Source organism: Hipposideros armiger, unplaced genomic scaffold, assembly GCF_001890085.2.
Source record: "Hipposideros armiger isolate ML-2016 unplaced genomic scaffold, ASM189008v1 scaffold_57, whole genome shotgun sequence".
Taxonomy (NCBI): domain Eukaryota; kingdom Metazoa; phylum Chordata; class Mammalia; order Chiroptera; family Hipposideridae; genus Hipposideros; species Hipposideros armiger.
The window spans coordinates 629,956-651,392 of NW_017731407.1; the positions used below are offsets into that span (position 1 = coordinate 629,956).

General features: G+C 36.4%; 1 protein-coding gene across 1 annotated transcript in view; it reads right to left on the minus strand.

The window, feature by feature from the left end:
- ADGRV1 (adhesion G protein-coupled receptor V1) overlaps positions 1 to 21,437 on the minus strand; it is a 548,236-nt gene that overhangs the window by 305,386 nt on the left and 221,413 nt on the right. The window contains exons 69-72 of the mRNA XM_019641108.1: positions 20,841 to 20,958; positions 18,783 to 18,954; positions 12,045 to 12,287; positions 6,672 to 7,079 (exon numbers count right to left, since the gene is read on the minus strand). Coding sequence (XP_019496653.1) covers positions 6,672 to 7,079; positions 12,045 to 12,287; positions 18,783 to 18,954; positions 20,841 to 20,958 — 941 coding nt within the window. The remainder of the gene's footprint in view (positions 1 to 6,671; positions 7,080 to 12,044; positions 12,288 to 18,782; positions 18,955 to 20,840; positions 20,959 to 21,437) is intronic.

Here is a 21,437-nt window from a genome sequence, read left to right on the forward strand (position 1 = left end):
TTGAAGGACAAGGAGAGTAAGAAAAAAATAACCATAATGATATTTATTTTTCCTTGCCAGAATGATGGGGACCATGTCTTTGTAGTCTGATTAGGCATGAGTGTGAAGCCATTGACTTGTTATTCTACTCTACTCCTATATACCTGAGAAGTCCCTATTAATTCTTCAAAATCCAAATTCGTCATCACTTTGGGAATTCTACACTGTGCCCCGCCTCCCTTATCATATACATGATCACTCTCTTTGTAATTTGCACGTACCTTTATTAATGAATTTGTGAGAACACAAATTATTTGTCTGTTACAGCTACTAGTTAAGCTCACTGAGGAAGTGGCCCATGTTCCCCATATTTTTTAGAGGTATATTATCTATACAGTGTCAAGATGATAGCTGAACTCAAGATCTAAGTTTATAAGAGTAGCCATCTCAAAGATAATAAGGAAGAATAGAGACTAATCCACAAGGAAAAGATGATAAAGGTACAGAATAAAAATTTACAATGGAGGACAAATTACAATGGCAACAATGAGAACCATTGGATACTGAAACAAACTGAATATGTTAATGGGAAAATAAGCGCAAGAAATTCTCCCAGAACTCAGAGAAAATATAACAGACAGATAGGACAAATCCGTAAGATATAACATGCACATAAAAAAAAAGCCGACAGAAGGAAAGAAAACCAGTTCCTTGATAAGCTAAAGAAATAATGCGATCTAAAAATGCAAAGCCTGTTTTATACCAGAGAAAATTAGGAAAAGAAACACCACCATATGTATCTTGGTGATTTCTAAATATTATTATTTAAGAGTTAAAAAATAACCCTACCAGAAACCAGATAGGAAAAAAATTACTAACAGAGGAACAAACATTCAGTTTGACATCAGATGCTTTTGCAAATGAAATGACAGAAGCCACCAGAGAAACATGTGAAGTTTTAAGAATTAAAGGCTATGACCCAAGAATTCTAGAGCCCCCAGCCTTTCATTCATATTCAAGGGCAAAAGCCAGTTTCTTTGAGTAAAACACACACACACACACACACACACACACACACACACACACACACACATGCACACACAGAAGGCCCTTGGTTTGTGTGGGTGCTATTCTCAGCATGTTATATTAACTTCTCTAATTCTCACAACAATCTTGTGAGGGAGGTACCAGTATTATTTTGTTTTGTTTCCAGACAAGGAAATTGAGGCAGAAAGAGAATACCTCACTTGTCTAAAAGCACAGAGATGGTGAATGGCCCAGGAGACACTCGTGACAGCCACCCTGCCCAGACTCAAAACATCCCCCACTAGCTTGTCCTAAAATAACAAAAAGTGACTCAGTTTGCAGAAAAGTCCACCAAAATTATTGCAAGCATGAAATACAAAACCAAGCAGTAAAATATAGAGCTAAGTTTACATCATTGTTAGTGTGATTACAAAATAAATGTGAAAAAATAAGTCTTGAAACATAATATATATAACATAAAAAAGTATATAATAAGAAAAAATATTCTGGCTATAAAGGACATTTTACATAAACAATAAAAAGAACCCCCAAATTATCTACAAAAAAGTAGAGAGCCTGAATCACCATGGGAAAATTTTTTATGTCAGGAGAGAAAACAACAAAGACCTTTGGGCGGGGAGGGGAGTCTATCAAATTTTCGCAGAACATAGTCCTGTGTCCTTTCAAGTGTTCCAGAACACAATATTAGGGGCAACGCTTCCTGATTCATGTTTTACCAAGCTTCAATAACCTGGAATCCAAAATGCTAAAAAATTAAAAATGTGCATATCATATCCAGCAGCCTGGCTATTATTATTAAATAACTTACAGTGTTTTAAATAATTCTCATTGCAACATACTGCACCATATCTAAGAAAATCAAAGGCTAGAAATATTATGTCATAGCAAAAATTTGCCCAAATCCACAGCTGACTTTCATCCAAAAACTTTTTACAATGAGTCATATACAATGTTCTTGCTCCTAAGCAAAATAAGCAAGACATATGATTTCAATGATTTGTGGGATATAAAACTGAAAACAACAAAGGAACAAGACAAACAAATGAAGAAACAAAAACTCACAGACACAGACACTAGTTTAGTGGTTACCAGAGGGTAAGGGGTGGGGTGGTAGATGAGGGTTAAAGGGATCAAATATATGGTGAGGCAATGAGAACTGACTCTGGATGGTGAACACACAATGTGATACATAGATGATGTATTACAGAACTGTACTTGAAACCTATGTAACTTTATTAACAATTGTCTTCCCAATAAACTTTAATTAAAAAAAAAAGTTCTTGCTCTTTTTAGCACAACATTTGTTTCTTCTGAATGCAAGTAGTGAGTTCTAGTGAATATAAGAATAATATGTAAAATTTATTGAGCTCTTTCAATAAATAAATAAATAAATAAACAAATAAATCAAGTAGCTTCTGTTTCAAAGGAGTTAGAATCTGGGGGAAAATAAAAGTTACAAATATGAAACAATTTCACTTAAAATACAAGACCTTATACAATAGAATGAAGTACTACCCAGTATTTGGAAATTCTACTCCTCAGTTTGAGGATACCTTAGAGTATATATTAAGTACATATGAAACATATGAATGGTTGCCAGATAAAGTATAGGTGACTCTATTTGAATTTCAGATAAGCAACCAATAATTATTTGAATGCCCCAAATAGTGCATGCAAATAAGATTAATTTTTTATTTTGTGATATATTAAACAATGTATTCATTGTTTATCTGATATTCAAAGTTAACTGAGCAGCCTGTATTTTATTTGCTAAAATTTCAACCCTACTATATGTGATTATCTACATTTGTAGTGCCTATTTTATCAGTGTCTTATTCTCATTACTTATAATTCTCATTATTTATAACAAATAATAAACATGAACTTTTTTTGCCTTTTGTGGACATGTGAGGCCCCACTAAATGGCTATTATTTTTTCAATTTTTTTTATTATAAATAACGCTGAAACAAAAATTCTTGTTACAAATGTATTTGAACAAATATTCCCTACACCTATTAGTTAGGTTTTTTTCTTACTTTTCCCCCCAGTTTGATTGAGCTATATCTGACATATAACCATTAGTGGTCTTTTGACTTTGCTTGTAGTATATGCAGAGATATTTTATTTAAACTTTATGTGGTCAAGTTTATCAATCATTCCCTTTATAACTTTTGGGTTTTGATTTATGCTTTTGAAAGAACTTCCTCACTTCGAACTTATATATGAAAAATGATGTGTCCATGTTTTCTGCTTTCACGGTTTCAGTTTTACAGTTAAATCTCTGATCTGTCTGGTATTTACTTTGGAGCAGGGTTCAGGATAGTGATCCAGCTCTATTTTTCTTTCAAATGGTTAAATGAGCTGTCTCAAACCATTTGCAGAATTATAATTTTTGACCCATTTATCTGAAATATCACCATTTTCATATATAAAATTTCATATGTGCTTGTGTTTATTTTTGTATTTTCTATTCTTTTCCATCTATCTGAAGGTCTATGCATACACTAGTGCTACCCCATTTTCTTTTTTAAGATTTTTTTTTTTTAATTGGGGAATAGGGAGAGGGGAACAGCATTGGGGAATCGGGGAAGGGGAACAGACAAGTTGTTGTCCTTTTTTTGTTCTTCAGTCTAATTGTGGAGGACATCACTGCACTGGTCCATGTTGGTATTATAATTGCGCATTTCCCGGGTGAAGTAGTCACTCGCCGGCCATTGGGCAGCTGCTCACAGCCGCTCACGAAAGCTCATGCCAGCTGTCTGCCAGCCTCACTGTAGCCTACGCCATCACCGGCGACTCATGGCAGCCCAGCACCAGGTCAAGCTGTTGTTCACCATCTTAGCTGTAGAGAGTACAGCATCACTGGCCCTCATGTGGGATCTGAACCGGGACTCTGCTGCTCAGAGCTGGCATCCCAAGCCAACTCTTAACCAACACACCACTCGGTCGGCCCAAGTGCCACCCCATTTTAATCTACAACTTCATAATTTATTTTCCTATCTGGTAGGGTGAGGTCTCTCTCATTTTTCTTTGTTTTCAGAAAATTTCTGCCCATTCTCACATGTATGTTCTGCCAGGTGAACTACAGCATCATTTTGTCCAGGATAAAAAAAAAAAAAATTTCAAAACAACTTACTGATATTTTGATAAATATTATATTGCATGCATAGGTTAATTTAAAGAATACTGTTATCTCTATAATACTGTGTCTTCCTAATGCTGAACAAGGTAAGATTTCTATTTATTCAAATATTTTATGTTACTCAGTAAAATTTTCAGTTTTCTTTATATAATACATATTATAATACATACATCATATATAATATCTAAAACTACTGAATAATAAGTCAGTCATTCAAATCATCAGATTTTAGTATTGACATATAAAAATAGTATGAGAAAATATACCATAATATTAAAAAAATTGTAGTAACAACATGATTTGAAAATAACCAGAGCAAAGGCTACTTCAGTTAGAATTTTCAATGTGATATAAAAATGATGTATTACAGAATTGTATACCTAAATCTATGTAACTTTGCTAACAATTGCCACCCCAATAAACTTTAATTAAAAATATATATATTAAAATTTTTCATTTAAGCATTCAAATAATGTTTTCTAATTGATTTTACAATATTTTATAACATGAGATATATTTTGTTCCTCTAAAAATTCCTGGGTTACTTAGTTCATATTAATTATTTTAATACATGACAAAAAAATCATACTGTTTGCTAACAGTTACTTAAAAAAAGTTAGCTAGGGCCGGCCGAGTGGCACGTTGGTTAAGAACTGGCTCGGGATGCTAGCAGTTCGGATCCCACATATGAGGGCCAGTGACACTGCCCTCTACAGCTAAGATGCTGAACAACAGCTCAACCTGGAGCTGGGCTGCCGGGGGTTGCCGGCGATGGCGTAGGCTGCAGCCCCTGTGGCAGTGGGTTGCCATGGGCTACCGTGTGTAGCCAGCAACCAGCGTGAGTGGCCAGCAGCCGCAGTGAGCGGCCGTCCAGAAGCCGGCGACTGATCTGCCTCACCCGGGAAGAGCGCAATGATGGTGCCAACTTGGGCCAGTGAAGCGACATCCTCCACAACTAGATTGAAGAACAAAACAACAGCAACTTGTCTGTTTCCTTTCCCCTGATTCCCCAATAAAATCTTAAAAAAAAAAAAAAGTTAGCTATATTTTTCTAAAGGAGCATCTTTTGGGCCGGCTGAGTGGCTCAGTTGGTTAAGAGCTCGCTCAAGAGTGTGAATGCTGAGCAACAGGGTCGCCGGTTTGATTCACAGCCTGAGCTGAGCTGCCAACAGGTGGCAGGATGGCTCAGCTAAAAAACAAAACAAAACAAACAAAAAATAAAGGAGCATCTTTCATAATTCAGTTTCATTATTCATGACTGACCCAATTAAAAATAGTCAAGATGCACTACTCGTCATTCTTGACCAATAGTATGCAGCTCTCTTATATAATTTACTGAGAAAAAAATAGCAAAAGTCCTTATGTCATATCTAAATCATACAAAATGAGGTTTTGTATTCTAAAATGTAGTTAACTGTACATTCTTTCCATCTTCTTCACCAAAATCATCTTGTTATTGTCCTATGCCATTGCATCATTAGAAAATAAAAGTAACACAATTTCCCAGAGTGAATTATGATCTCTAGAACTCTGTGTGAAACAGCAGTCACTTCTCTTTGCTTTACAAGCTCTTTGGCAAGTCCTCCTCTTCCTGCCTGTGTGCTTTATAATGTTCTTTTCTACCACTCAGGCACTGTATTTTAAGGGACAACATAATAAGTAAATTAGGCATGATGATCTAAAATCCAGTGTAAACATTTTAAGTACCTAAAGGTCACTGTGTAAGAAATATAGTATTTAGGAATTCATATGTAGGCACTCAAAAGCTTTTACTTATAAATACATTGATAAGAAATACCTTGATAAGAAAGCCCCAAAGACACCCCCACAAGGGTCTTTTTCCCTTAGTAATAATTATTTTTAGACATCTTCTTTCATTTACATTCCTAGGATCTAACATTGCCATTGAATTCCATCTTTTGCAAAAGTGTAAATCAATGAATAGGCTTAAAATAAAACCTGGTTGGTCTGAGTCCACACCGATGTGAGTGCCTGAAATCATGTGGTCATCCCCGAGTTCTCCTTTTCTGTGAAAGTTTTCAGCGCCCAGGAGGAGTCAAGAACAAGCAGAGGGCAATAGCTGCTGTTCCATGGCATTTAAACAGGAAGACCTATTAAGTAATGAAGTTCAAGGTCTCTTTTTATGGACTCCAGAAACAGAGACACAATTTCAAAAGCTATTCATCCTGTTTCCAGAGAATCAGACAGACCCCGCAGCTTCTGACATCTGGTGCCTCTTTGCAGTCACTGGGCTGCCCTTCCTGCTAGAGTACATTACTCATCACTCACTCTGAGTTGATGACTCAGGTTTCCAAGCAGGCATACAGCGTCAGATACAATGAATTCCACTCTTAGGTTCAGAAATTTCACTCTATTATAATTTCATAATAACTCACACTATTACTGTGTATATGTTGTTGTTGTTGTTGTTTATTTTTTTTTTAATTCACCAAAACTTACTAAACCAACTACTGACATTTGCAAGGGCTCCTTCTTACTTACCTTGTCTATTAAATGCATAACGGCACTGAGCTGTTCATCTGTGCTTTCCGTGGCCACTTTAATGCTGATGCTGTGGAGTACTCTGTTGAGAATGTCACCATCCAGGGGCTGTTGGAGCTGATCTGCAAGCCCCCAAACGGCCTGTGCATCCGCATCAGAGACAATAGTAATGTTAGCAGTCCCATACACTTTATCAATTCTGGCTCCACCTTTGGGGTCAAAAAGCACAACCTGGAAACGTTTAGGGAATGGATTTAAAGATCCTGTGTCTGGGGTTAGGATGACATCCAATATGGTGTTCCTCTGGCCAGGTTCAAAGACCAAGGTGCCCTCAGTTCTCACAAAATCCTTCCCAGAGATAGCTGGAGATATGAGCGTACGACCAATTGTTTCAGCACTCCTCAACTCCTAGAAATTAAACAACACCACTCCAGTGAAACTGTAATGCTTCTGACCTTGTCCTAAACAAATTCTTATTCTTCAAACAAATTCAATTTCTCTTAAACAAACTGATGAGCCATAACAATATTATTACATAAAACATGGGGTTTTATACTTTTTCTGATCTCCTAAGATAAATTAGAGAGATAAATATACATCGCACAGTGATGAGGTTAGGAAAGATAGATGCCTTAAAAATAGATCAAGAGAGTTAGAAAATAAACGTCACTATTGCCTTACAGAATTTCTCCAATTGTGAACATACTAAAAATTGTGCTTTAAATAACACTTGCTACAAAATCTAAGTATGGAGGAAAAGAGGGAATGATTACATTTTCATTCTCATCTAGAAATTTTGGGAAGATGGGGTCTGGGGAAGTAAAGGCAGAGAGAGAGGAGACAGGAGAAAGCAGAAGAAAGTGGTCTCTTGTTGTTTACACTTAGATGAAAATACCCTAAAGAATAACAACCTTGGGCATGCATACCTCTGAATTTCTACAAATTTTGGTTATTAAAAGTTTTTTATAAATTGAAGCATGAGAATTTAGTCAAGGAAGAACCAAAGTCATGTGCATTTAGTTACTACTGAGTCACCAAATATGAAACTCCTAGTACATGGCCAGGTGGCATACTGTGAATACAGATGTGATCAACAGAATCGGAACCTATCCTAGCAGAGGACAGTGACAGTACAAAAGTTATAGCATTTTCAATATAATTTTATATGAAGATGAATTCTATGAAGAAAAATAAGACTAGGTATGGGCATGCAGGGTGATGGTAAGGCACTATTTTAGATAAGGTTGCTCAGGGAAGCTCTTGATGGGATATTTGAACAGAGACCTAGGTGATACAAAGGAACAGGCTACATAAGGATCTGGAGGGGAAATATTCTAGGCAGAGGGAACAGCAATTACAAAGTCCCTGAGGTGGGAACTATCTCTGACTGTTAGAAGAAGAGGCAGAAGGTCAATATGATTGGAAGAAAGACAAAAGTACAAGAATCTGATATAGGAGAACTGGGCAGGGATCAGATCATGTATGTCCATTACACAAAGTGTGGCAGGAAGACACTGGAGGATTCCATCAGGAGAGTGACACATTTTATTTCATATTTTCATGTGTATTCTTGTGCATAGTTAGGCTGTAGCAGGGATGATCATAGAGACAGGGAGAAGAGATAGGAGGGTTCTGCATTAGTTCATGCAAAAAATAATGGGAGCTTAAAGTAGGGTTGTATAAATATAAAGAGTAAGAAGTGCTTGGATTGGGAATATACTTTGACTGTAGAGTCAGTAGGACTTTTTGGTTAATTCAATGTTGGGTGGAGAGGAAGAGAATTGAGGATAACTCCTAACTGTTTGCCTGGATGAATGGTGGGAAACTAGGGAAAATATTGTTAAAGGAGAAATCAAGAGCTATTTTTCATAAGCCTGAGATGCCTTTTCGACATTCAAATGAGGATGTCAAGTAGAAGTAATTGGATATATGAATCGGGGTCAGGGTGGTGAAAAGGCTGTTGATAAAAATTCAAATATTTGAAGAAAACAGATCTGGATGATCTAATCCAGGGGTCAGCAAACTGTGGCTCGCAAGCCAAATGCACCTCTTTGGGTACGTTCTCTCTCAAAAGTTTGCCGACACCTGGAAGAGCCAATCCTGTCCCTCACAACAATTCAAAAATTATTCAAGAGCCATAAATATATTTTTATATAATCACCATTATGTGAATAATATCCTTTAAAAATTTTATAAATGAAACTATGATAGTTTTATTTCATTTTGAATTTTACTTCAGAGCCTGTGGCTCACGAGCCGCAGTTTGCTGACCCCTGGCGGCTCTTCCATCTCAAAAGTTTGCCGACCCCTGGTCTAACCTAAGGGTGAGTTTAGGTGCACCCACAGATTTTGGTCAGGAAGACCAACACAGGCAACAGGAAGGAGCTGCCAGTGAGCAAAGAGTAGGAAAGTGTGGTATTCCAGAAGACCAAAGGAGAATAGCATGTTTCTAGAAGGAGGAAGTGACAATTGTGTCAAAAAACAAAAAATCAAGGAAGAAAAAGGGTTTTTTAAAACATCTGCAGCACTGTGGTAGAAAAAAAGCCTTACAGAAGGAAATAACACAAAAGTCTACTGGCTTCAGAATGGATAAATTAAGTATCCACTGGAATACTATGCCACAATAAAAGTGAAAAAATTACACACATCAACATGAGTATTTCTCAGAAACACACTGTTGCGCAATAAAGCATGCCATAGGACAATACAATTGGCAGAATCTCATTTGATTAATTTCCAAAACAGGTAAGCCTAAATAGCATATGATAGGTGGTACTACTATAAATAAAAGAAAGGGAATAATTCAACATGAAATTCAGGATAGTGGTTATCTGCAAGGTGGGGAGAGGTCATCTTGCCAAGAAAAAGCAGGATAGCATCAGAAAAGGGTTCAAGGCAGCTAGTTCTATGATCCTGTGAAAGCTGAGTTTCTTAAGCTAGATGATGGTGACTTTACTACTATAAACTGTATAAATATGTTCTGTTTATTATTTTCCAGTAGTATTTATTTCACAACTCAGACATTTAAAGGAGGGGGAACAGACAAAATGTTTTGTATGTATAACATACACATTAAAAAACAAAACAAAACAAGCAGCACTATGCAATTTAAAAGCAACAATGGAAATCAATATGAAAATAGCCTTTGAATAGAACAGGCAATATGAGAATAAGGAGGAAAGGCATGTTCTTTCTTGAATTTACGTGCTTTGGGCTAGTACACACGTTTGAAACTGGTTTTCAAATTTGGCTTAGCCATAGGCCTATATTATTTAATGATAACTGGAATGAGTGATATTTTCATTATCTCAAATCTTTATATCCCTTAACTTTGTATCATAAATATGTAGATATAAGAGAACTCATGCTAAGGCCAGAATATTTATGCACTGGGAATGCTGACCTACCACAGGGTATGTAGATGACAGCTACTGTTTTAACTACCTCCTGAAAATCTATTTAAAGTAAAATGAAGATTGATATCATTGCAATATAATAGCATTTTGGTCCACAATCATTTTCTCATTCTTGCCAGCTACTGGAAAATAGAATTCTATGTCTTTGTCTTCCAATAGATGCCTAGCATTCAGAGAAGAGAAAACACAAGGGGCAGTGAAACGATGGGAAAATAAATCATGCCAGATGTGTGAAACTTTTGTTTCTAATTTTTAAAATTAAACTTATTTTGATAACTGAAAATTCATATACAGTTATAAGAAATAATAAAGAGTGATCTCCTGTACCCTTCACCCGGTAGCTCTTGTTGGTAACTGTAATAGATCACAACCAGAATATCGACATTGGTACAGTCAAGAGACAGAACTTTTCCATCACCACAGGAAGGGATCCTTCCTGTTGATTTTTCTAGTGTTATAAAAATGCTATATATGAGTTACCTACTTGTGATTTGCAAGGAATCATGTGTTTTGCAAGGAATCATTTATGAAGAATCTAGAAAGGATATAAGTGAATATGACAGAGATGCTGGCATTCAGATTCTTATTTTGGCAACTTCAATTCCTCTCTTATCTGTCTGTGTGAACTAGCTTAAAAGGTGCCTCATCTGTTCTTCATCTCCAGTCCTCTTCTTTCATTCTACATAGTAGTGAGTCTGTGATGATACAATTTCATGGGAGAAGAAGGAGAATGAAGCACATAATTTTTCTCATTTCTCTTCCTATCTTAAGTGCTCGAAAGAAGAAATACTAAAAATCTCCCCACTATGAATCATTCTTTTTGTGTTCATACCACTTCCGAGCTATTTATAATGCAGTTTATTTCTAGATTCTCATAGAATAGAGAGTTTTTGTCTTCTCATCTGCCAAGCTGTGGACTCTGTCATCAAGACAAGCTTTTCTGCCTAACAAGCTTCCAGGATAGCCTGCTGCCCAGAGCTTTAGTCTTCATCTCCCATCCCTCATTCCCATGATCGCTACAGCAAAGCAGTGCACATATGCTGTATTTTATGCACAGAATGCTCTGTCTGAGCCACTCAGTAGTGACATAATCAAGCACATACTAAACAGCACTTAAAAAAAAAAAAAACACCTTTGAAACCCTGAGGCCTAAAAAGCCACCAGGTTTGCAATCTTGAGACAGGGGAAAAGGGCAGCACTGTCCAGGATGAGTTTTCATCCTGGGTTTCTTGGGAGTTCTATGAGTCAAGGAGAAAAAAAAAGCGAGGGCTAAGGTGGGCAGGTTCCAATCCCCACTATCATGCTTCAAGCAAAGTAAGATAACCCTTTTGTCTTAATACATTAGAGTTTTGCTGCTAAAACAAAGTTTAAAAATGATGCTGGAAAGGTATATGGTGTTGTTTGGACCAACCCTGGGATCTGGTCACTTAGTGTGACACAGCATTGCTCTTCTGAGTCCCTGGATAGCCACCTGCTTCCTCTCTTTCAACTGATGTCACCTAATAGGATGGATGTGAAAAGTGGCAATAAGGCTTCATGAACGCATGGATTTCAAGAAATATGAAGACAAGTTAGTGTTTGAAGTTCTGGAGAAGATTTTCAACTAGTTCAGATATAAACAATAATAAAGACCCCTACTTTTTTTTGGATTTGATAAAGTGATATTGTAAAGAAATTTTAACTCTCTAGAGATCTTACAGAACAGATTTATGTAAGACAGCTTGCATTGTATAATAACCTTTTTCAAAAGAAAGAACAATACAAAAGACTATCATTTTAAAACATGATATAAGTGAAAAAAATTGAACTGTTTTAAGGATAAAACTTAATATAATAAACAATGTGAATTATGATGGAATCATCAGAAAATAATGTATCGATTATTCTCTGTTTCATTACACATGCTATCGTTAAAGAAGAAAACCTTAATGCATGTTAATATATAGCCCATGCTTACCTGGGTACTGAAGTTAACAGACACCATCAGTCCTGTCCCAGAATCTCTGGCCACCTGCAAACTGATTAAAGTGGCCTTTTTGTGAGACACTGGCAGCCGAGAACCCACAGAAAAATACATGAGGCTTTGAGGTTCAATACTCTGTAAGAATTTAATCTGTACAAATTTGGCACTATTGTTTATTGCTGCTCCAGCAGTTACTTCATACAGTTCCACAAAAAAATGCGTTTCAACTTGAGGTATCTGATGATGGAAAAAAGAAAAAATGATGATTACTAAGATATTTCTATATTTAGATAATTCTAATGTTAAGAATTTATATTATTCATATACACAATTACAGAAATAAATATATATCTAGAGACACATTCTGTATAATTACAGAATTAAATTCTTAGATTACCATGGAGTTTATTTTTTGGTCTTTCTTTAAGAAACACCATTACTCTCTCTGGGTGAGTTTCTTACCAGAAAAATCAATGTCAGGAGACTACCTATGTGTACTGCAATAAGTATAAATAAAATATATTCATATATGAACTGTTATTTAGTAGTTAAAAGGCATGAATTATTTCAATACTTTTCAGTGTGGATGGATCTGAAAACATGATACTGAGTGAAAAAAAATCAAGGTGCGTAATAATATGTGTACCATGATACAATAAACGTAAAATTAAAAATTGCATAAAGCTTACTACACATAATTAATGGATATATATCTATTTAAATATTTTAAAACAAAAAATGCCATGACACTAGTTGGCTCAGTTTGGAGGGGTTGGATTGGGGCCAGGATAGGCTGTGGAGTAAAAGGTTTTACATAAATATGACCAAATATTGATAATAGTCAATTCTGTAATTTTATGACTTTTTCAAAATTTCCCAAAATTCAGTATCAAATAAGTCTAAATTTAGTCTGCTGGTTATAATTTGCTCACGTTTCACCTCAGTTCTTTCTCAATAATCGCAAATAATTTATTTTCTAAAGCCTGAGTTCAATTTTACAGCATACCGTCAATCACCTGTTTTTAGTTATTCACTCTTACACAATAATCTAAACATCTCAGCAGCACTGTTAGCTTCCTGACATAACTCAAGAAGCTAAGCTGACACGTTTTCAACTGCATTTGTCATTGTCTTATTTGATATACTGAATTACTTTTATTTATCAGCAAGGGTCTCATTTACTTGTTTAGTTATCATTTTAATGAGACTTATTATTCCATGAAACAATCCAACAAACTCTTCAGTATTATCCAAGAATCAGTCATATCTTAGTCACACAGTAAATGACCTTAATCTCCTTTTATTGTCTAAAGAAATGTTTCACTTTCCTACAGCACATACCATTCTTTATAATTTCAGATTAACTGTCAGTAAATATTGAAATATGGGGAAAACTGTACTCTTCCCACTTTTGAGAAACTAAATTTGGCAAATACAATAAACTAAAAAAAAAAAAAATACACTAGGAGAGTAGGGGTAACTATTTTCAAGGACTATTATTCCCTAATGGCCAAAAGAGCCTTAATTCACAATAGTTTCACTTATCTAAGGTTTTCAGCATATTACATTATTTTATTTTTTCAGCATATTACATTGCAACATGGACTCTTCTCTTTATTTTCTCATAAAAAACTTATTGTCATTGTGATGATAATTAGAACATTATTTATAACCACTTAGAGTCAAAAGAATATGTTATAATCTAAATAAGACACTGTCTAAAATTGAACAATGTAAAGATGGATGCCAAACATAATTAGACTAGAGACAAAAGGAATTTATTCTATTCAAACAATGTCAGAGTACATTGGGAAACCAAAACTCACAGATCATATCTGAATTTCTCCAGTCTTAAATACGACTAGAGACTCACAAGAACCCATGTCACGTGTAACTGCCAGCAAGTTGCTTTCGTAGTTAGGTCAGAGGCATTCCAGGATGAACTCTTGCCTCGCTAATGTAAAATGTTTTTTTTCTGGGCTCTTATTTGTTCAGAAGCAAACAATCAAAATAATCATGAACTAATATCTTACTTAAACATTTTTAAAAATATTTGTAACACATGTTTAAAAATCTGTTTGGCTTAAACAGGTTTTGTGGGTTAAGAGTGTGCTTCCTAAGTTAATTAACTACTACCTTTATACATTTTGTTAATAGAACCATTAGATAAAGCAGAAGGGGGAATTCAAAAGACAAGTTCTAATCCTGGACTAGGGAAAGTTACTTAAATTCTTCATAACTTGAAAATGAAAATATTCAATAACTGTAGAGATGATAATTAGAGATATGATAGAGTAAAAATTTTGAGTTGAAGGTCACAAGACTGGATTAAATTTAGGAGAAATGACATTAATTGCTAGTATAATTCTATGGATGAATGTGTTGTGTTTGCTGTGTTATGGTGGTGTGTTACAACTCCCCTACCACTGGTATTGAGGTAGCTACTGCTCAGTCACTAAACTGCCTTGGGCGTCGTTCCCATCCATTGTGAATAATAATTATACCAACCCTTTCTTATGAAGGGCCCACTCCTCGACAAGAACTATGCAAAGAACCTCTCATTCATTATATCATTTAATCTAAGCCCTATTATTAACCCCATCAAACCCAGGAGACTCAGGAAGGCTAAGTAACTTGTCCAATGTCACCCAGCTAATTAGTGGAAGAGCTAAGATTTGAACCTAAGTCTTCTATCACCAGAGCCCAAACTCTTAACCACCAAACTACCTCCCAGAATAAGTTCAGTATCCTTGAAGGCCTTCCTTTGATTAAAAAAAATAGAGATGGTTCTTAGGTCAAAAGTCAAGGTATAGCTAGCTAGTTGTGCCACTCTGCTGGGACCTCCAGATAGTCTCTCAAAGCCCATTACGGAAGAACATGTCTGCAGAACCAGCTTCATTTATATGTCTAGGTATAAGTTTGTCAGAGAAGAATTTGAACTGGATGAGTAGTAAGTTTCCTTTTAGTTATAAAACGTAATTTGTTAAAATGCATATTAGGAGCTGATAGTCTTTTTTTTTTTTTTTTATTGGGGAATTGTGGGGATAGGAACAGTGCTGGGGAATTGGGGGAAGGGGAACAGACAAGTTGCTGTCCTTTTGTTCTTCAGTCTAGTTGTGGAGGACGTTGCTTCAACTGGCCCAAGTTGGCACCATCATTGCGCTCTTCCCCGGGTGAGGCACACCAGTCGCCGGCTTCTGGACGGCCGCTCAGGGCGGCTGCTGGCCGCTCACACTGGCTGCTGGCTACATACGGTAGCCCATGGCAACCCACTACAGCAGGGGCTGCAGCCTACGCCGTCGCCAGTGACTCACGGCAGCCCAGCTCCAGGTTGAGCTGTTGTTCAGCATCTTAGCTGTGGAGGGCAGTGTCACTGGCCCTCAAATGTGGGATCTGAACTGTGGCCCTCTGGCATCCCAAGCCAGTTCTTAACCATCGCGCCACTCGGCCGGCCCCTGATAGTACTTTTTTTAAAAATATTTTTTCCATTCTTTTAGAAATATAACCTTCTTTCCTCTTTTTAATTTTCTCTTACTAAAACTGAAATATGTATTACTCTTGCCTATATGTTGCCTTTTAATAGTTGAGATGACAATGAGAACAAAAGCCTTGAAAATTAGCTGCAGGAGAAAACTCAACTCTATGATTTGAACATTACATTAGAAAGAGAAATAAGAGGTGAAACCCAATTCTTTTCCTTGCCTAACTGAAACTACTTGGATATGAGCTCAGAAGCATTTCCTGAGTTAGGAGAAAGGATATACAGTTAGCATCCTATGCACTGTCTACTACATTCTCTTACCCCTTAATTATAGTATCTTTAATATCGAGGAATTCCCTTAGTATTCTCCAGGAGGTGGGCAAGCTCAGAGGAAGCAGTCTCTTCTCCCACCTATGCTCTAACTTTCCTATTTCCCTTCCTTTCAGCTTCTCTAAGAACACCCCTGATTGGCTGTTCTTTCCATCTCTTTCTGGCAGGTAGAGACCCCTTCAAACAGTATTAAAGCACAATTCTCAATCTTTCAGGATGTTTACCTACTGTACCTGACTGCTGTTACCAATAAGGTATTTCCACTCTGTGAAAATTGTTGTCATCTCTAAATACACACAAAAGAACCAAGTTAGCAAAAGACTGATAAAGACATTTATCAAAAAAAAAAAAGACATGTATCCAAATAGCAATACAGGATTAAACTGACTTTGATCTCTAAGGCTTTTCTTATAATTCTACGGTTAACATCTATTGTATGAGATAGATGTTTTAAGTCCAGTGAGATATAGCCAAGATGCTAACTCATCAAATTCCTACTAGAGATAAAAATGCACAATGGAATTTTCAATAATTCATGTATGTAACATATTTATGATGAATGCAAAGATTAATAAAAATCATTTTCTAATTTTCAAGCAGCTTAGAATCCAACAGTCAAGATAAAAAAAAGTTTTGATCCTGCATATAACTGATAACTTCCATAAGAAAGGTACAGATAAAGTCTTTGTAAATTTAGAGAATTAAGAATTCTAACTGGAGATATCATGGGAGGCATTATGGATGAAGTGATATTCTAACTAGTCCTTAAGAGAGAGATAGGAAATGTGGGGCTCTGGGGGCTGTGAAAGGCATAAAACTATTTGAGCAAATGCACAGAAGAGGGTTTCAATGTTTTCAAGTAGAAAAGCATGATCAAATGTTTTGAATACTGACATTTTAGTTCCTCCTTTTCAATGTGATAGGAAGTATTAGCTGATGAAGCTCCCACTCAAGAAAAGTAAAACACAATAACATGATATGTTAAATCAGAGAACAAAAATCAGTGGGAATTCAATATTTTAAAAACCTTATTTCCTAGCTCTATCCCTACTAAGGTAGCTCAGAACAGCCGCACCTTCGCATATAGATTTAGGTTTCAAAAACTCCTTCAGATAAAAGAAATCAAGTCCTTGGACAGTAGTTGATTGGATGGCTTAAGATCAGGAAAAATCAGGATAGGCCTGGAATATCTGTTATTGCTATAAAGCAAATATGCTCCAGAGATTTGTAAAGCAAAATGAAAAGACACAAGACCAGCTTAATAGAACCTGCAGTGATGTGACATGACTATCTGGGGAAAATCATTTAGTAGGTATTTAAAATTAGTTGAATCTGAGTCTTTCTATATATAAAAAAAAAAATCATGTATACATATGTGGACCTGCCAAGTTCAAACCTGCATTGTGTAATGGTCAACTGTATTTTAGATCCGCAGTTGGGAATGCACACATATGGAGGGCCACCTTAAGTTGTAAGTGGATTTTTTACTTCTAGGGTGGTCAGCAACCCTAACTCAGGCATTATTCAAGGGTCAACTGTAATTGGATCTCTACATGTTTTTTCTGCTGTCTTAAGTGTTTGGCATGTACAAAGAAACCATGATACTTTAAACATTCATAATATTATGACTAGTTTTTATATGAAATATCTTAGTTTAATAAATTAATTAGTAGACAAAGAACAAATAATACTGAGTGCTCCTTAGGCATTAAAGTGTCATGGAATAGTTATTTAAAAAACCAGGGCCAGCTGAGGGGCGTGATGGTTAAGAACTGGCTTGGGACGCCAGAGGGCCCCGGTTCGGATCCCACATATGAGGGCCAGTGACACTGCCCTCCACAGCTAAGATGCTGAACAACAGCTCAACCTGGAGCTGGGCTGCCATGAGTCGACGGGGACGGCGTAGGCTGCAGTCCCTGTGGCAGTGGGTTGCCATGGGCTACCGTGTGTAGCCAGCAGCCAGCGTGAGCGGCCAGCAGCCAGCGTGAGCGGCCAGCAGCCAGCATGAGCGGCCAGCAGCCGCAGTGAGCGGCCGTCCAGAAGCCGGCGACTGATCTGCCTCGACCGGGAAGAGCGCAATGATGGTGCCAGCTTGGACCAGTTAAGAGATGTCCTCCACAACTAGACTGAAGAACAAAAGGACAGCAACTTGTCTGTTCCCCTTCCCCAATTCCCCAGCGCTGTTCCCATTCCCCCAAATCCCCAATAAAAAATAAATAAATAAATAAATAATAAAAAACCACACACATGATTACTAAATGACTAAAGCTGTGAGGTCATCAGTGACCAATACCAATTGCATAATGAAGATTCCTTTGGAAAGACCGGGGGATGCTTGTCTCCTGGGTGCCATGTGCAACATGAAACAATAAAAATTTATCCAAATGCTCTGCCTCTTCAGCAGATCAAAACTGAAATTTCTAACCATATATAAATAATGAAAGAACTTTCATTCTATGATGAAATCTATGGATATAATAGGATATGATCAAATCTATGATTATAATAAAAGCAAAATACTAAACAGTCAGAGGAGTTGAAGATACTAATCTGGCTGAAAATGACTCAAAGCACCATTCACACAATGAGCAGGTAGGCTAAGAAGAATTTTGGAAATGACAAGAAACAGAAACAGAGAAAATCGAGGAGCTTTTTTTTTTTAATTAAGAAATAATTGAAATATAACATGCATTAATTTTAGGAACCCAATAATGAGTTTACTTATAAAAGAAATTCTCTAATGTAATAAATTCTAAGTCTCAAGTCCATTGCCCAGCAAAGAGAATTGGACAGATGGCTTGGTGAGACACAAAGGATCTCCACATACCCAATGTGTAAGTCTCGGTAAAGTGGCTTTAAAATTACTAATTCTAAAGAAATACAATGAGAAGCTGACAAGAACATGCCTCATCATTTCTTACCTTCCCTGGTTTGAGCTCAATGGGGACAGAGCACTTTGTTTGACCTGCTGTACAGGTTGTGGTCCCTGACACAGACAGAAGTGCATCCATCAAGTTCACACCATCCTTCTGGAGCATGGCGGCTGTTTTGTTAAATGTGACTCGCCAGAAGACCTTGACATCTTCAAAGGCCCTAGGAACAAAGCAAAACTTAGGCAAATGCAGTAACATAGTGTGTGATCCCTGAGTCTAATGCAAAATGTATCACTGTGCTTAAGTGTATCTCTTAATCTAAGGCATACACTTACCTTACATGGCATTTTTTAACCATACCCTATTCAATGCTGAATAAGCATTTATTGAAATACTACATACCAGGAATGTGAAAACAAAAATTTGTCTGCTTACGATGCCTATAATATACCAGAAATATGAAAATAAAAATTATAGCAAATCTCTGCCTTCAAGCAAATGTTCCTCATTTGTCATTTTTTAAATTAAATTTATTGGGGTGACACTGGTTAATTATTATTATATGAAATATCTCAGTTTAATAAATTAAGTAGTAGACAAAGAATAATTATTAACAAATATATTAATAATAATATAGGCTTCAAGTGTACAATTCTATAATATATCATCCATATATTGTATTGTGTATTCACCACCCAAAGTCACTCATTTTTCTTTTAATAAAAATTATTCTAAAGGAAAAAGACTACTGCTAAAAATGGTTTGTTGTAAACATAAAGGGCAAGAGATAACCTACTATGTCTGACAATTAAGTTCAAGAACTTGTTGCAATGATTTTACTAACAATTTTTTATATCAGAGGGATTATTTATTATGAGTTTGTACCAACTGGACAAACAGTTAACCAAGTTTACTATTTGGAAGTGCTGAAAAGGCTGTGTGAGAAAGTTAGACGACCTGAACTTTTCGCCAATTCATGTCTATTGCATCACGACAATGCACCAGCTCACACGGCACTGTCTGTGAGGGAGTTTGTAGCCAGTAAACAAATAACTGTTTTGGAACACCTTCCCTACTCACCTGATCTGGCCCCCAATGACTTCTATCTTTACCCAAAGATAAAGGAAATATTGACAGGAAGACATTTTGATGACATTCAAGACATCAAGGGTAATAAGATGACAGTTTTGATTGCCATTCCAGAAAGAGTTCCAATATTGCTTTGAAGGGTGGACTAGGCACTGGCATCAGTGCATAGCTTCCCAAGGGGAATACTTCGAAGGTGACCATAGTGATATTCAACAATGAGGTATATAGCACTTTTTCTACGATGAGTTTGTGAACGTAATTGTCAGAGCTCATACATTTTCAGAGACTATTTAGGCTCAAAATGAAAAAGTTTTAATATATATGTATATACCAGGGGTGCCAAAAAAATGTATACATATTTGAAGCGATGTTATCTATACTCAAGCAGTAGTTCGCCATAATCAGTAGTGTCTGAGCACTAATGGTCACCACTTTGAGCACCTCTTGTAATTGCAGAAGTCAAATGTGGCTTGTTTTTATCTTTTGTTATCGGTAATATATTGAGTATTACAATTAAAAGTTTTTTCCTTTCTTAAAATGTGTATACATTTTTGGCACCCTCTGTACACACACACACACACACACACACACACACACACACACACACACAGAGACACACACATAAATGTGTGCATACCAAATGCATGTGTGTGATGAGCATTCAGAAAATGTGTACTATACAATATTAAGTTGCAAGCTAATTTGGTACTCCAAGTCTCCCTAACAGTAAATGGTTGTGCATGCAGAATGATCAGAGAATAGCAAATATGACAAACTGAAGACTTACATAATCTGACATCTGTATGGTACTTTGAGAAATACAAAATTTTCAAGGTAGCCCTAAGTCATGCTCATAAACCAAGTGTGTTAAATCACAGATAAAGAACTAGAGCATCTGAAAACTGACATACCAAATCCTACACTACCTTCTTTTATCTACATTTCTTCCTACCTTGACCATTATATCAACTCAAATTAGATACTGTATAGACAGGCTGCTACATCTTCCACACATACCTGTTTGGCTGCCTTGTGACAATCAGATGCAGTCTGTTCTTATCAGCTCCGTCAGCCAGCTCAAGTCCACGCTGGGACTCCTCACTGAATCCTATGATGCCATTTTGCAAATCACTTCCTGAAAAGAAAAATGACACTTATAATATACTGAAGTCTTTAAAGGATCTCCAGTGCTCCACTAATCTTTCCAGCTTAGATGGTATAAAAGTGAGACATTCACAAGTGAGTGCAGAGAGCTATAATATTTAAAGATCTTTCCTAAAAACAGACCAGAATTAAAATGTTAACATCAGGTAGATAGCAATTTGAGAACAGAAGAACGGAAGACAAATATATGAAATCCACTCCCTACACTGACATACGTGCTCATCTCTCACTGATGAGATTCTGTATTTGACAGTCCTTGATGCTTTATATCTGTTCACTGTTTAAAATCAGTACATCCTCATTGTTCAACAAGAGCAGTTGTTTTGTTTACTGCTGTGTCTCCAATACCAAGAAGAGTGGCAAGCATATTGTAAGTGTTCAATAAATATTTATTAAATAAGTGAACTCCGTTTAACTGATTTACCTTCCAATAAGAGAGTTGACCAAAAG